A 14,604-nucleotide genomic window follows, 5' to 3' on the forward strand; every position below is an offset into this window, starting at 1 on the left:
TTGAAAAGGTCGAATTGCTGCAGTTTGAGAAAAAAGAAAGCGTCGCAAGAGGCGTGCTCAAGCTATAGAAATTCGAGTTCCTTTGGCAGTTGCGTGCTCTCTCAATGGTAGTTTGCAAGTCATTGTTGTTCAGCAGTCATCGCTTCGCGGCGCAGCATTTCGCCAAACTAACTTTTTCAGCAATTTGCAGCAGGTCGATAAAAGAAAGTTTATCCGTGTACCGTCTTACGATTCGCACACCTACACCCGCGTTTGCTTTGGATATAACAACTGTCGGCAGCAGACCTGCGTTTCACTTCGAGTCGCCTGTGCGTCATTCCAGCAAGATGGGTGGAGCCACGTCCAAAGAAGAGTTCGTCGAGGCTTACGCGTGCAAAGTGGATGAAATGAAAGACGGCGAAATGCGAGAAATCGTGGTCGGTGACAGTAAGGCGCTGCTAGTGCGAGATCAAGGCGAGTACAATGCGATCGGGCACAAGTGCACCCACTATGGTGCGCCCCTCGTGAAAGGAGCACTGAAAAACGGCCACGTCCGCTGCCCCTGGCATGGGGCTTGCTTTAACATCCGAACAGGCGATATTGAGGATTATCCGGGACTGGATTGCCTCCCAAAGCATGAGGTGGTTATCCAGGAGGGAGATAAGGTTGTGATTCGAGCAACGAAGAGCGCTCTCGGAAGTCACAAGCGCTACAAAACCATGGTGCAAACCCAAAACGAGAATGCTGGTCATGTGCTGATTATCGGTGGCGGACCTGCATCAGTGACCTGTGCAGAAGTTTTAAGACAAAAGTCCTTCATGGGCAAGATTACGATAGCAACAACTGAAACGCATCTGCCATATGACAGGTATACAACTATGAAACACTTTTGTCATTGTAAATTTATTTTGTATATAATAACTTTTACATAAATAGTACACTTAAACACATAATTTTTTTAAAATATACATGACAAATTATATTGAACTTTTTTTACATACACCATCTGTAAACAAGGCTTTTAATATTAAAATGCCTGTATTAAAACTGTTATAAAGTGAAGCTAGTATTTAAAATATATTTCTGAATAATTTAATATTAAGTTTGAAAATAATTAACCTGCTTTCCTTAGTGCTATCTTATTTTAATTTTCAGAACAAAGCTAAGCAAAGCAATGGATGTCAATCCGGAGAATATTTATTTACGGCCACAAGATTTCTATGATGCTGTAAACATCAAAGTGCTCACAGCAAAACGAGCGACCAGCGTCAATGCTGAAGAGCAGATTGTCACATTTGCAGATGGGGAAGAAATTCAATTTGACAAACTAGTAATTGCAACAGGTAAGATCATTGCAGCAGTTTTCATTATAAGGTTTTGCAATATATCTTCCAAAATGACAGCTAAAAGCTAATGCACAAGCTAAGATTTTGGTTTTAGAATATCCCTTTCTGGAAACGTAGGCATACTTAAAACTATGGAAAACAATTAAAACAATTTTGTGGTTGGATATTCTAGTGCAGTGATTCTCAACCTTTTATGGCTTACGGCATCCCTAAAAAATAATAAATAGATTTTCGGCACCTTATTGGAATTTCCTTGGGTATTTTACTGAAATGGAACTGGAACAACACAGTCAACGTAAAACATGTAGGAACATATAATTTGACATAATGGTTTCTAATCGTACACAAATAGTTGTATCAAGAACCTTACCAATTAAGCAAAAATCAAATTCTTTAAAAATTCCTAATACCTATCGGCACCCTTAAGCATGAGAAATGGCACACAAGGGCGCCATGGCACCCTGGATGAGAACCACTGTTCTAGTGGATAAACCTGAACACCTACTCATCATGTATTAAAAGACTTAACATTCACTGATTAGTGTAGGACTTGATTTACTCATACTTTGTTCGCAATGGTTTTTTGTTTTGCTATTTGCAAGGTGGCCGACCAAGAACACTACCAATTCCTGGCTGGGATTTAAAGAATGTGTTCGTGCTGCGAACTCCAGATGATGCAAATGCAATCATCAAAGCATCCAGAGACAAAAATGTGGTGGTTTGTGGGGCTTCGTTTATTGGCATGGAGGTAGCCTCTTCGTTGGTCTCCAAAGCAAAGAAAGTGCGAGTGTGCGAGTTTTTCAGCGTGCCATTCGAAAGGGTTCTGGGAAGAGAGGTGACAATTTGTATGCAATATTTATGCTTTAACGTCATTGTTGTCCTTTCCCGGGCTTCAATCTTTATTTAAGTCTTGTGTGTTTAAAAATTGATGGCTAACTTCGTTGTTTTCTTGAGCTTTCTAATTTTTTTAATTTTTGGTAAATGGCACATATTAATAACTAACATAATACATTAGCAAGCCTGTGATGATTTGCAACAATTATTTTAGGTAAATAATATCAAAACTCTAAACAAATTCTAAAACATGAAAATTTTGTTAAAATTTGTTTTAGGTATTGAATATTGTATTAACTTAGCAAACCTCGCCAAAAGTTGGAATGTAAATTTAACAATTGTTGTTAAGGTGGGATTGTATCTGCAAAAGCTGCATGAAACAAAAGGTGTGGAGTTTCACATGAATGCTTCCATGACAGAATTAAAAGGAAATGGGAGTGTGGAGAAAGCTATGCTAAAAGACGGATCAGTGTTGGATGTATGTTTAAAATTATCTCTTTTTACATTATACAACTAGTATAAAAACATTTAACATGTTTGGAACTTACTGATATCCCAATCAAACTATTAGGGTTCCAGAGAGTGACAAACACAAGAAAAATAATATAAAAAAATTTCATTATTAAAAACTTCATGCTTCCAAAAATATACAACTGTTACTAGTAAATGTATTTGCATGATGGAGTGTTTTGCATAAAATTGCTTAGTTTCATATTTTTTATTTTATAATGCAACATTAAATTATAAACTCCAGGCTTACTTAATGTGAAACCGTCAGTTTATCATAAAAAAAATTTTAAATATTTTTAGAAGGTTAAATTAGGATAAATAGCATTTTTAATAAAAGTTTAATATAAAATTGCAACAACTGAGAAATTTGCGATAAAATTAAGATTTAAAAGTCCTTTAGCTAAAAAGAAAAATACATAACTGTATTTTATTTATAATGATAGATTCAATATAGTGGTATTACAATCTGCAAACCAGTAGGAGCCTTGACATTCCTAGTAGACAGTAAAAAACGCATGCAAAACTATGCCAAATTTTAGCAAAATATCAAGGTTTAGCGATTAACTATGTGGTGTGCGAAAAAAACGATCCCAGTGCCAAACCTAAATAAATAGCGAAATAATTTCAAGCTTTTCCGATGTGTAGGCAGATGTGGTGATTGCTGGCGTTGGTGTTATCCCGTCCACCGAGTTCCTCAAAGAGTCGGGGATGTCCCTAACCTCGCACGGCTTCGTCAACGTGGACCGTCACCTGCGCGTCATCAAGTCGGGAACCGAAGGAGAAGTGTTTGAGAACATTTTCGCGGCCGGCGACATTGCCATGTTTCCGCAGAAGTGAGTCGACACCTGTCAGATATATCAACGATGTACCGTGAAGTTAAGTACATTGAAAAGCCATCGCAGACTCGCCGAATATGTCGATCAATGATGCAAGCAAACTCGCGACCTCCGGTCATACCGGTGCCGTCGCTCTACCAACCGAGCTACACAGGCTCAGAAGGGGGCGAGTTACACAGGCTCAGAAGGGGGCGAGTCTAGAAACAGTCGTACGCCAATGCTTGCTACATTGTGTTAGTACAAGCAACTTAACATTGAAGGGGATCAATAGTTTTCTGGTCTGCCTTGCTTGCATCAATGATCGACAGATTCGGCGAGTCAGCAATGACTTTCAGGTGTACTATATTAATACGGAAGCCGTAATCGTTGGCCAAAAAGCAGTTTCCGAGGGACTAGATCACAGTTGTTATTAAACACATATGTGTGTGTGTGTCTTTCATTGTGTTAACGATTTATGATTCTTCTAACACTAGGCCCTTTTTTCGTTTTTATACTATCCGTTTATTCTTTCACTGCGCCTAGGTCAGTTTGCAATGGCATCACAACAGCACTCTGCTTGGATTTTTTTCGAACTTGCAAAAACTCATCCAGGTTAAAACGGGGGCTTTCGCAACGCTTAAAGGACAACGTTAAAATAGGCCTTGTAAATATGCGCGGTCCATTAACGCTGAAAATGTCTAGCTAAATTGGCGAAGTGACGACAACAAAATATTGAAGTGGTCTTGCTGACAAAAAGCGTTTATGACTAAAACGATAAATTTTAAAGATAATTATTTCTTAAACTGTTGTAGAACATAAGTTTTGCATCTAAACGTTATTGCGTATGGTTTATAGTAGGTTATCGAACTTAACAAATTCTGATTTAATTGTGGACCATGATGTAACTTTTGTTTAGGTATTATAAAACTTAAAGACGACTTATATGCAAAATGCCGCTTTTCACTGTCTAAAGTCAACAAATTAGTGAAATTAATCTTATATATAAATTTTAGGTTAAAAATGGAATTTTTCTTTGGAAATGACATGCGCTTTTTCTGCAGATTAAAGTCGGATAGTGTGATTGGGTCTTGTACAAGTCAAGGCAGCCGTGCCATTAGTCATAGTTGGTGCAGTGATGTTGCAATTTTACGATTTTATCGCTTTTGTACAGACTGCGCGACTGGCAGCCGTCCAACATTCAGCACTGGCAGATGGCCCACTTCCACGGGCGTTGCGTGGCAACCAACATCGTGGTCAGCCCGGATGAGATGTGCCCGGTCAAGTCGGTGCCGTTCTTCTGGACCCAGCAGTATGGCAAGAGTCTGAGATACACAGGTGAGAAGTTATAGCTGTTGTATTCATGTTCCTTATCACCTACCAGCCTCATGAAAAATCAAATGGGATGGTTTGCGAAACTACACTTTTTACCTCAACCGAAGCGGATGTCTGTGTTCAAGGTTAAATCACAGACTAGTTAACCTGCTTTTGCATTTTACGTTATGTTTTTAAATAAAGGAAGTGGTAAGATACTGGAAATTGAACACTACTCGATTTATATTTTACAGCCTGGTTGGAAATGTTGTGTGATACTGATACGGCAGGTTGACAGGAAACATTTAAAGCAGTTGGTGTGAACCAGTTTAAAAATGACTTACGTGTAGAAGTGTCGGTAATTTTTTAAAGTGTCTAGTACACTTAAGTGGTGAAGAAAGTTAATATATAATCTGCACCAAAGTGCAAATAAATCTGCAATTATGCCCTTCCTACAATGACAAAACAGGATCTCATAGTGGTCACGTTCTCGTAACTTTCCATCGCTTATGGAGAGCAATTAATTCGAAGTCAGACGGAAGGCGTGCGAACTGCACAAACGTTAAGTTGGGAAGTCCTACTGCTTATGCATTATAAAAAAGGAGGCAGGCCTTGCGCATGGGCAGGCTGTTGTAACATACTGGGCAATGCGCCTGTTTCCCATACCTCTTCCAGCAACTTACTTGCATTCGTTACAAAACGCGTCGCATCATAGATATAACGTGGAACAGTTTTTTGCCAAATGTCAAATCAAAAACGACATTTCCCACGAATTAAGTTCCCAGAATAGGCAGTAAAAACGTTTTTGCGCAGTAGACGGTCATTTAAATATTTACACAGGAAGATGCGGCTGGTGTGAACCCAGTTGCCTATTAACCGGGAATAGCAGTGTACGGTTTAAGACAAACAGACTTGCTAGAGTGCGATTATAAAATGTCGCACTTAGGGTGTCGTAATGTTCATTTCTTGTTACAGTAATTCTGCTCTTTCAGCGTAATATTTTTACCAATTCGCTCCACTTAGGGTGCAGCCCAGCACAAGACTTAGGCAATTTGGCAGTGTGTAATACCACCAGTATTTTTGACAAAATGACTTAATGTGACTTATGTTTTAAATGACTTAAATTCCCCCAATTTTTGTTTGTGAAACAGTATGCTAGTAATCTGTCACGATTTTGCTGTTTGCAAATCAAAATATCGCCCACGATAGAACGAGTTACCAAGTTTTGAAATGTAACTTCTAGTCTGAAGACTTAACTCGGACAGGGACTTGGGCCTAGTTTGTTATTTTGCAAATGACTTGACTGGGACTTCAGTTTAAAATAACTTGTTTATAACACTGCAATTTAATCTTTGTATTTCAAAATTGATCACAGGGCTGCACATTTTATCAAAAATCCGCATTGGTTCTTTTTTAAACCCTTGATTCTGAGCTTTTATGATCTATTTAAATTGCCGTTTAACCTTTGACCTGTATAATAACCCTGCCTTAATAAAATATATAGTATTTTAGGCCAGGTCTACAGTCTACGAATGTACAGCTTTGTCGCCATTGTCTTGACGCGTGGTACGTTATTCGTTACCAGGTTACGGCGTCGGCTATGACGACATAGTGATCACTGGTGACGTATCGGCGGGCAAGTTCTGCGCCTACTACACTAGCGGCGACCGCGTGATCGCCGTGGCAACCATGATGTCAGACCCTGTCGCCGCCAACATTGCTCAGCGCATGCTCGACGGAGAAATAATCAAGAAGGCTGACGTGAAGTGAAGTGACGTCACGCTGCTGTGTGTAAAAAATATATAAATCTATTTCGTCATGTGTTAACCCAAAATACTTTCGCTACCCGTACCGATGCGATTAATTTTTTGTTTGTTTGTTGAGGATGCAAAATCTGTCGTTGTTATCTTGGCCTGATTTGTATTTCAAATAATATATGCCGTTTACTTGGTAACTTCTGATAAAGGTGGTCCCGGATTTTGGTTCAAGTGCTGCTATCCTGCTATCCTGCTAAGTTCCAATTATGCGCAACAACAATCATTCTAGTGTCGTCACCTGCAACATAATAATATGTTTGCATTCGAGTTTTAAAATGCTTAATTTTGTTATACGCATTTTTCAGGGTTTGTCCAGATTTATTTGTAGGCCTACTATGTCTGCTTTGATTTAATTATAACTTAATTTTGTTAAAATGTTATTAAAATTGGGAACTAATGCATTTACTTTAACTGATATAGAGAATTTGTAGGTAGAATGTAGTTAATCAGAGTCATAATTGTATTACCGAGACTATAAAAAAACTAAATAAAAGGTACTACCTATGCCATATTACCGTAGCCTATTTGTAGTTTTCATCCGTAAACAGGGGTGGTTATCATCAAAATGCATCTAAAAACAAGTATTATACAATTATTATAAATCATACCTAACCCTCTTCAAACATAATTATCGTCTTCTGTGTCGAATTGTTCATAGACGCCGTCTGTAGCTATCACTCTCTATAGCTCCGTGGTAGAGTACCAGTCTCGTAAACCAGGGATCGGCAGGTCAACCGCGCTCAAGGCAAGCTAACTGATCTCAAAAGTATGATATAATAATTTCCGAAATTTCATTAATGGGTCAATAATTTGAAAAAAGAAAATAGGACGTCAGAAAAAATCAAAATATAGGCTAATATGCCATTTCGCAATAAACTGGACCCTGCCTTATCAATTTACATTTAAGAAAAATATAAAAAAATCGACCCAATTGCATTTGATGAAATTTCTGTAAGCGAACAAAACTTCCGTCATTAGCACAAATATAACTTTGAATTTAACTACTGTGAGTCTTAGTATGTAGTATTGGAGAAATCTTGCTCAGATCCAATCTAAATCTAACTCTATAAACTACTGTAATTGGCGAGACAAGCAAGCCAAACGGTGACCAAATTTTGGTTTGCGACCGATAAGCCAAAACCCCAGTGTCACTTTCCATTCGATGCTGCTTTATTGTGAGTAAAAAAGGAGAGAAAAGAATTGCTTAGAACAGCTTTGTGGCAAAGTCGAGAGCTCGCTACATCAGACTACTATTCGTGCGTGTTGTAGTTTTTAGACAGTCTAAGACTCTAAGCAATGCGAAACAGCTGTTTAAAATAAACAGCTTTATTGTTTGGGTTGCCCTTGCAACAATTCACGTCAACAGTTTGAGAAACACTTGAATAGATTTTCTTTTAAATTTTGTATTCGATCTGCAGGGCATTCTGTGCCAAACTTTTCACCTACCTTGTAATATGGGAAATGTGTTCTGCCACCGTTTTTTACAAGCCTTGGGCTAAGCCAAACGTGCCCTTTTTCCATGGCTAAAATACTGCTCGGAGCTTCGTTGTATTGACTTGCTGGTAGCTGAAGTCGTCGTCATGGTTGGGTAGACACATTTTAGGCATGGTGTTTTAAGGCGTGCGCTGCCGAAAGCAATTTGTTGATTTAGAATTGCGTTTGTTGCAGCTGAAGGGAAAAACGTTTTGTTTTGTATTTGTTAAGTTTAAGGATTGCAGTCTAACGCAGTCAAGTAAAGCATGGACAATGATTTTTGCCACCAGTTATGTGATTCGTTGGTGAACTGTATGGCTGGCTGATGTAGAACAAGGCTACTGTATTATACATTTTACAGGTTGAAGACTAGCTTGTTGGTGACCCCGATAGTTGATATTTGTTAAAAGTGGCTTGATCATGGCTTGCCAACTGCAGAGAGGTAGAACAATAAAAACGGAGATATTAGAACGAACGTACGATGATTTTCCAACAAAATTCGAGACGAGAGGAAATACATCGGACGCACTGCACTCAAAGCATTTAATGGTTTGCCAAAGCACTTCAAAAACGGATTCGTTATTTAATGCGGACGAAACGCAGGCATCAAACACGCTCGACCACGTTGCTTTTCCTGCTGTTAAGCAGGAACCAGCAACTAGCAGCTGTTTTGCGTTTCCTGTAGAAACTTTCATGAATCAAAAAGAATATGATTGCTCGCTCAATCAAAACGTTTTATCAGCAGATTCAGCATGCGCACGAAACCTAACAAAGCAAAGTAACACTACTGCATATTTTGCAATTCCGGTAAAAAACGAAATTGTTACGCAAACTGACGAAAACTTTCCGGTGAGTACCGTTAGTCCACATTTTCCAGTGAAATTATCAACCCGGCCTGAGGTTCGAGAGAAGTTATTTAATGAAACTATACCGAAGGCACAAAAGCAAAACCGTTTATTGGCAATCGAAGCGGAAAGTAGTGTGGCAAATGAAACGTCGCTACCGTCAAATTTGACTTTGGATGCAGCAACGTCGGTTGATTCATCGCTAAACAATAGCCCAGCTAAAAAACATGGAAAAACTGAGCAGCCGGGATCAAATTTAACCTTTTTGAGGTAATGTATAACTTTGCTCACAACCAAAACTGTAATAAACGACTGATCGCGTTCATACAGGTAAGGAATGGGTTATTCTCCAAACTTTTTAGAATTATAAACATAATAGTTTAAGTACAAAATTATTTTAGTAGTCTAGTTTATTCATGTTTTTTTTTAAATAACACAATTTTCTACTTAAAACATATAGCTTTAGAAACGCCTGTAACATGACGCTGTTTCCTTTTTAGAACCATTTTTTTATCATCCACATGGTGTTTTTATCAAATCAGTTTGTGTAAGTTAATAATGTTTTAGGTTAACCAATGTTTATCACGGAACTGTATTCTGTCAATTACCTTTAGAATCGAATTGATTTTAGCCATATCCTAAATAAAAATTTAACCATGTCGTCAGCAGTAACGGTGACTTTTCAACGGACAATCAACCGCAGCTCCCAACAAAAAAGAAAGAAACTGCTTCAAAAAGAAAACCAAAGGCAAGAAACCACGAATGCCCTGTGTGCTTCAAAGCTTTTGAAAGCGCAAACCGTTTGAGCGTAAGTATAGTACTGCATTTAATCAATTTTAGACTGTTGTTTTGAATTATTCGATATGGTAATGTGGGGCACGAGTTTTGATTGTTGAGCATAGTTTAGTCAACAAAGGAGCGTTCTAAGCACACCGAAAGCCATTGCAGATTCACCGAATCTGTTGATCTATGATGCAAGCAGGGCAGGCTAGAAAAACAACTAGCCTGCAGTGAGGTTCGAACAGAACCTGCCCTGCTTGCTTCATAGATCAACAGATTCGGTGAGTCTGCAATGGCTTTCGGTGTACTAATTATACGTAAGCCGTAATCGTTGGTCAAAAAACAACTTCAGAAGGGCTAGATCTCAGTTGCTAACACACCTATGTGTGAATGTGTCATTGAAGGAGCGTTCTAATTGACGCTTTCGTCTCCAACTTTAAGGTTCGTATCTAACTCGCGTGCCGCCACAAGACGTTCTGGTGATTAGAATTTTATTAGTTGATTAACGAACAACTAGTTTTAAACTATAGAATCTATAGTTTGAAACTGGTTGTTCGTTTCTATAGTATAGATCGACGAAACAGAACAAGTCGATAGCTAATAAAAAGTTGTGTGGGCCCAGTTAAGATACAATAGTCAGCCCGTAAGTAACTCTAGTGAGTCCCGAAAGGAACTAGTTGCAAGTTTAATCCCAAAGGCTTATGAAGCGAAAACGAAATACCAATTACGATGTAACACTAGGGTGTAAGTTAGCGTTGCTTCGACCTGGAATGCGTACAACAAATAAATCTGCAACGACGCAGTATTTGCAAATAACACAGACGTATTCACGTATAAGTGCGAAAGCATTAAACAGCCGACATCAAATAACCCTACAGTAATGTATTCTCCGAAGTTGTCCAAATTTGAGTAGACAGTTAGGTGCAATACCTGCTTACGTATTTAAATCCGACTTCTGTAGCGACACTACACCCAACCCGGATTGATCGAAGCGTTATTTTTGGCCTTTTGTTTTTCTCGTGCCTTTTTATCGCCGGTTCTTAGTTTGTCCTTTTAGATTTAACGCACCTGGAATAAAGACTTGCCATCGCCTTACGTCTAAGTTTGTCATTGCGCCTTTTAACTTTTGTCGTGGTATATTGTTGTTTCTATTGTACAGAAATTAAGTATTGCAGAAATTTCTTGTTAGCGTATCTCAACGTATTTTAATTTTGACTTGTTTATACGGGATGTTTGGCATTGGTTTATATAGAAAATGTTGCAAAACGGTATAGGTTTAAACAAGCTGTGTTTTCTCAGTCATTTTATTTCTTTTTGCAATTTTGCCGTTTGTTTCGCAGATGCACAACCGGTCCCACACCGACGAGCGGCCCTTCGCCTGCGCCAAATGCGGGCGCCGCTTCCGGCTGAAAAACGACGCGGTGCGACACCAGGTGGTACACACCGGCGAACGCCCCCACCGCTGCCAGATTTGCGACAAGGCCTTCACGACGCCGCGCAACCGCGATCGACATGTGATGTCGCACACCGGCGAGCGGCCCTTTGCCTGCGCCACGTGTGGGCGCCGTTTCGTCACCCGACGTCATCTGTTACGTCACGAGAGGGCGCACAATGACGAAAGGCCTTTCCCGTGCTCGCTGTGCGACAAGCGCTTCATCGAACGGTGGCTGGTGAAAAAGCACATGCAAACTGCACATGGCGACCAGCAGGCAATATTTGACGTGAATGCTGTGTGCCCAACGCCGCTAAGTTTGTCAAATTAAAGGACCCACTAAGTCGAGGGTTATTCACTTTTTTACCGCGGACCCCTACTTTTTGGGCTTAGCGTGGACCACTGTGGGCAAGGAATTTTTAGAGATGACGTCATAAATTGCAATAATAATACAAAAAATATACATAGATCTGCTGATTTCTGTCCAAAAGTGTGAAAATCTATCGGAGTCTACATTCAGTGCAAAACCGTTTTATTTTTAATTAAAAGGTTTTTAAAATTGATTACTTCTTAAATATACACTAATATTTCCGTTAGGCGTGATGGACCACCTAAAACTAGTTCACGGACCCAAGTGTAGAACCCCTGCACTAAGAAGAGATGTCCGATTCTTCGTTTTATTGCGATACGGATATCCGATGTTTAAGACAAAAATTACTCCTGATTCGATTTATTATCAAGTAACGTCATAAATATGGCCAAAGCTATTTAGTCAAATAAAAGCCTACAAACAGAATCGGATCGGCTCAATCCTAGTTTCGGAGGAGTTACGATCTGATAATAATATTTTTTATAATTTTATAATATGATATTAGTTTTTGTTTTATCTATACCGAAGACAATTTTTGAACACTTTGGAATAGCTTTCGGAATGAACCACACTGACAAAGGAAACAAATCATGTCGTTTCATTTGGCTTTTTAAATTTTGCGGCGTACAGAAGATTTGTTGTATTATTTTTAACTTAAACATTGCGCAATCTTAAATACACGTCTTTACTGATTTTTTGTATGATCATTTTTAAAGTGTACCAACTGACGAGCTAAGGCGTTAAAGGAAATGCTGATAACCGAAGTTTTCAAATCGCACAAGAGTAAAAACGTAAAAAAATGCTTCAGTTGTGGATATTGAAGTTTTGCGATGATAGACAAAATAGCCAATAGAACAGGGGTGTTCAAATGATTTCTGCCATGATCCACCACAGTCAAACCTGACAACAAGATGATCCACCAAATACGAATAGTAAACATATTAGACACGCTTTAATTTTTATGGTGCTTTATTTATGTAAATGTACCCTACAACATATTAATAACTTAAAGAGTCAAAAGTGAAGTGTGCTACACAGCACCAAGATTGTTTCAGTGAGAAAAATGATGAGTTTATACCAGGGGTCGGCAACCTTTTTCTAGTTGCGGGACAAAATGATAACTGCGAATTGTGTTTTTAAAATGTTAGAACAACTTTTAATCAGGCGAACTTTAAATCAGGATTTTTTCACTTAAAAGCGTATTTAGTTGCATTTAAGGAGGCAGTAAAGTGTTGGCGCAAATCACGAAAAGGGCGTTTGTTTGGTTTAAAATTCGAGCCCAAAACGTCGTCATCCATACTCCCAATTAAAAGTGGAATAAAATTACTTTAAAGACTTAGTGCTCGCCGAACCCTGTTTTAGACTTCAGGTCTTACAATAGCATCGAATTGGGGGTTTCTGTCGCTGACTGATATCCTCAAACGCTCACAAAATTAGCATTTGGGAGTGTCGTTCTATGCTTGATATTCTACAAAATTCATCAACACTGACAATAGGTATTCCCGTAAGACACTGTAGAAAGTTTATGTTTTCAAGACTACATTAGAAGATCCGCACAAAACGCTGAAAAGATCCGGAACCGGATCGCGATCCGCCATTTGAACATGACCGCATAGAAAGTAAACCGCTGGGCTCCATAATAACATCGACCAATATTTTTACGCCAAGCACTCTACAGTGGTTTTGATTAATCAAGTCGCGTTTTGTAGGCATAAAATACCATCTTCTGAAGGTTACACACAAGGGAAATATTGTGTTGCTGCAAGTGTTTGTAAAATGCACCTCTAAGCGAACTACACACCTCGGTGAAACGTCAACGGCGTAACTAGTTGGTACATCCCTTAAATTCTTAATTTAAAAAAAGAACGGATGGTTACAAAATATCAAAGGAGATTATTGAATATCAACGCGGTTAGAACTAAAAAAAATAATGACAATATGAAAAAGTAGGGGAAGGCGGGGCAAAACGGACGCCTTAAGGGATAAATGCTATATTACGAGTTTCACAAAATATTTTTTGATGAATGGGGTATCAACTGAAAGGTCTTACTGAAAGTTACTCCTATGCTAAAAAAACAATTGAAAGAAGCATACCTTCTGAATAAATTAAGTTTTGTTGTCGATTTTTAAACGGGGCAAAACGGGCCCTACTTATAAAATATAATTTGTGTGCCTTGTTGTGTGGAAATGCCGGATCAAGGATTTGTGTTCAAGTGACGAGTAGAAATTTTCAGAGATATTGTCACAAGTTACGTCACAACGTGACTTAAGTAATGGTATACATGGCGCCTTTAATTTAAGTAATGGTATACATGGCGCCTTTATAGCTTGAAAATATTTTACTAAAGTAAGCCAATACAAACAAAATAGCACTATACTAAGTACTGGTAGCATTGTCACTCTTTATAAGTTACATGGTTATAAATAGGCCATACCGTACGTAAACTGCCTTATATTTATCTTAATGTATACCAACTCATAATATTAAAACAAATAGCAATCGAGCTTTTTTACAAAAGATATTGGTAAAATTTCTGATTGTTTGGCCTTCCTACAAACCTGATCTAAACATGTAAAATAATGATTTATTATTTAATTTTATTCAATTTCCAAAATGTCTTACTGAAAGGCTAACCAAAAATACAAACAGTGCAGTTTTAGGCTAGTATTAACAGATTAACTTGTGAGGGGTCCGTTTTGCTCCGCTTGGAGGTCCGTTTTGCCCCAACACTATCAGTCGCATGAAAACCTATAGTTTCTTTAAAATCGTTGAACTTAAAACGCCAACTGTTTCGGATTAATAAACACACCCTTACCTAAAATTATTTAGCAAAAAAAGTAACTCGGTCTTTACTTGAACTATACTAATAAACGCATCATTTTACTTTGCTATCTCTATATTAATATCCCCCAAACACATTTTCTCCCCTCCCTGGTTTGTGCGAAATCGAATCAGTCTGATTTTTGTCGACAAACGTTCTTTCGACGATAGTCACTGTTCAGAAAACGAATATTGACGCTGGCAATTTTCGTTAACGAGAAAGGTGAGGGGTCCGTTTTGCCCCGCTTTCCCCTACAATCAACAGAACGAC

The 14,604-nt window shown here is 38.5% G+C and overlaps 2 protein-coding genes across 2 annotated transcripts; both read left to right on the plus strand.

Annotated features, from left to right (window-relative positions):
• On the plus strand, positions 1–7,007 carry LOC146137882 (apoptosis-inducing factor 3-like). Its single transcript, XM_083393815.1, has 7 exons — positions 1–847; positions 1,135–1,322; positions 1,928–2,160; positions 2,509–2,637; positions 3,315–3,502; positions 4,656–4,819; positions 6,381–7,007. Exons 1-7 carry the CDS (start codon positions 105–107, stop codon positions 6,563–6,565), a joined length of 1,830 nt encoding a protein of 609 aa, XP_083249941.1. The 5' UTR covers positions 1–104; the 3' UTR covers positions 6,566–7,007.
• Positions 7,008–8,452: 1,445 nt separating this feature from the next.
• Positions 8,453–11,890, plus strand: LOC146137883 (uncharacterized). Its single transcript, XM_083394229.1, has 3 exons — positions 8,453–9,200; positions 9,600–9,738; positions 11,051–11,890. The coding sequence occupies exons 1-3, from the start codon at positions 8,506–8,508 to the stop codon at positions 11,471–11,473; spliced, it is 1,257 nt and encodes a 418-aa protein (XP_083250355.1). The 5' UTR covers positions 8,453–8,505; the 3' UTR covers positions 11,474–11,890.
• The last annotated feature ends 2,714 nt before the right edge of the window (positions 11,891–14,604 follow it).

The sequence above is a fragment of the Ascidiella aspersa genome, chromosome 7 (genome assembly GCF_963924565.1).
Source record: "Ascidiella aspersa chromosome 7, kaAscAspe10.2, whole genome shotgun sequence".
Classification (NCBI taxonomy): domain Eukaryota; kingdom Metazoa; phylum Chordata; class Ascidiacea; order Phlebobranchia; family Ascidiidae; genus Ascidiella; species Ascidiella aspersa.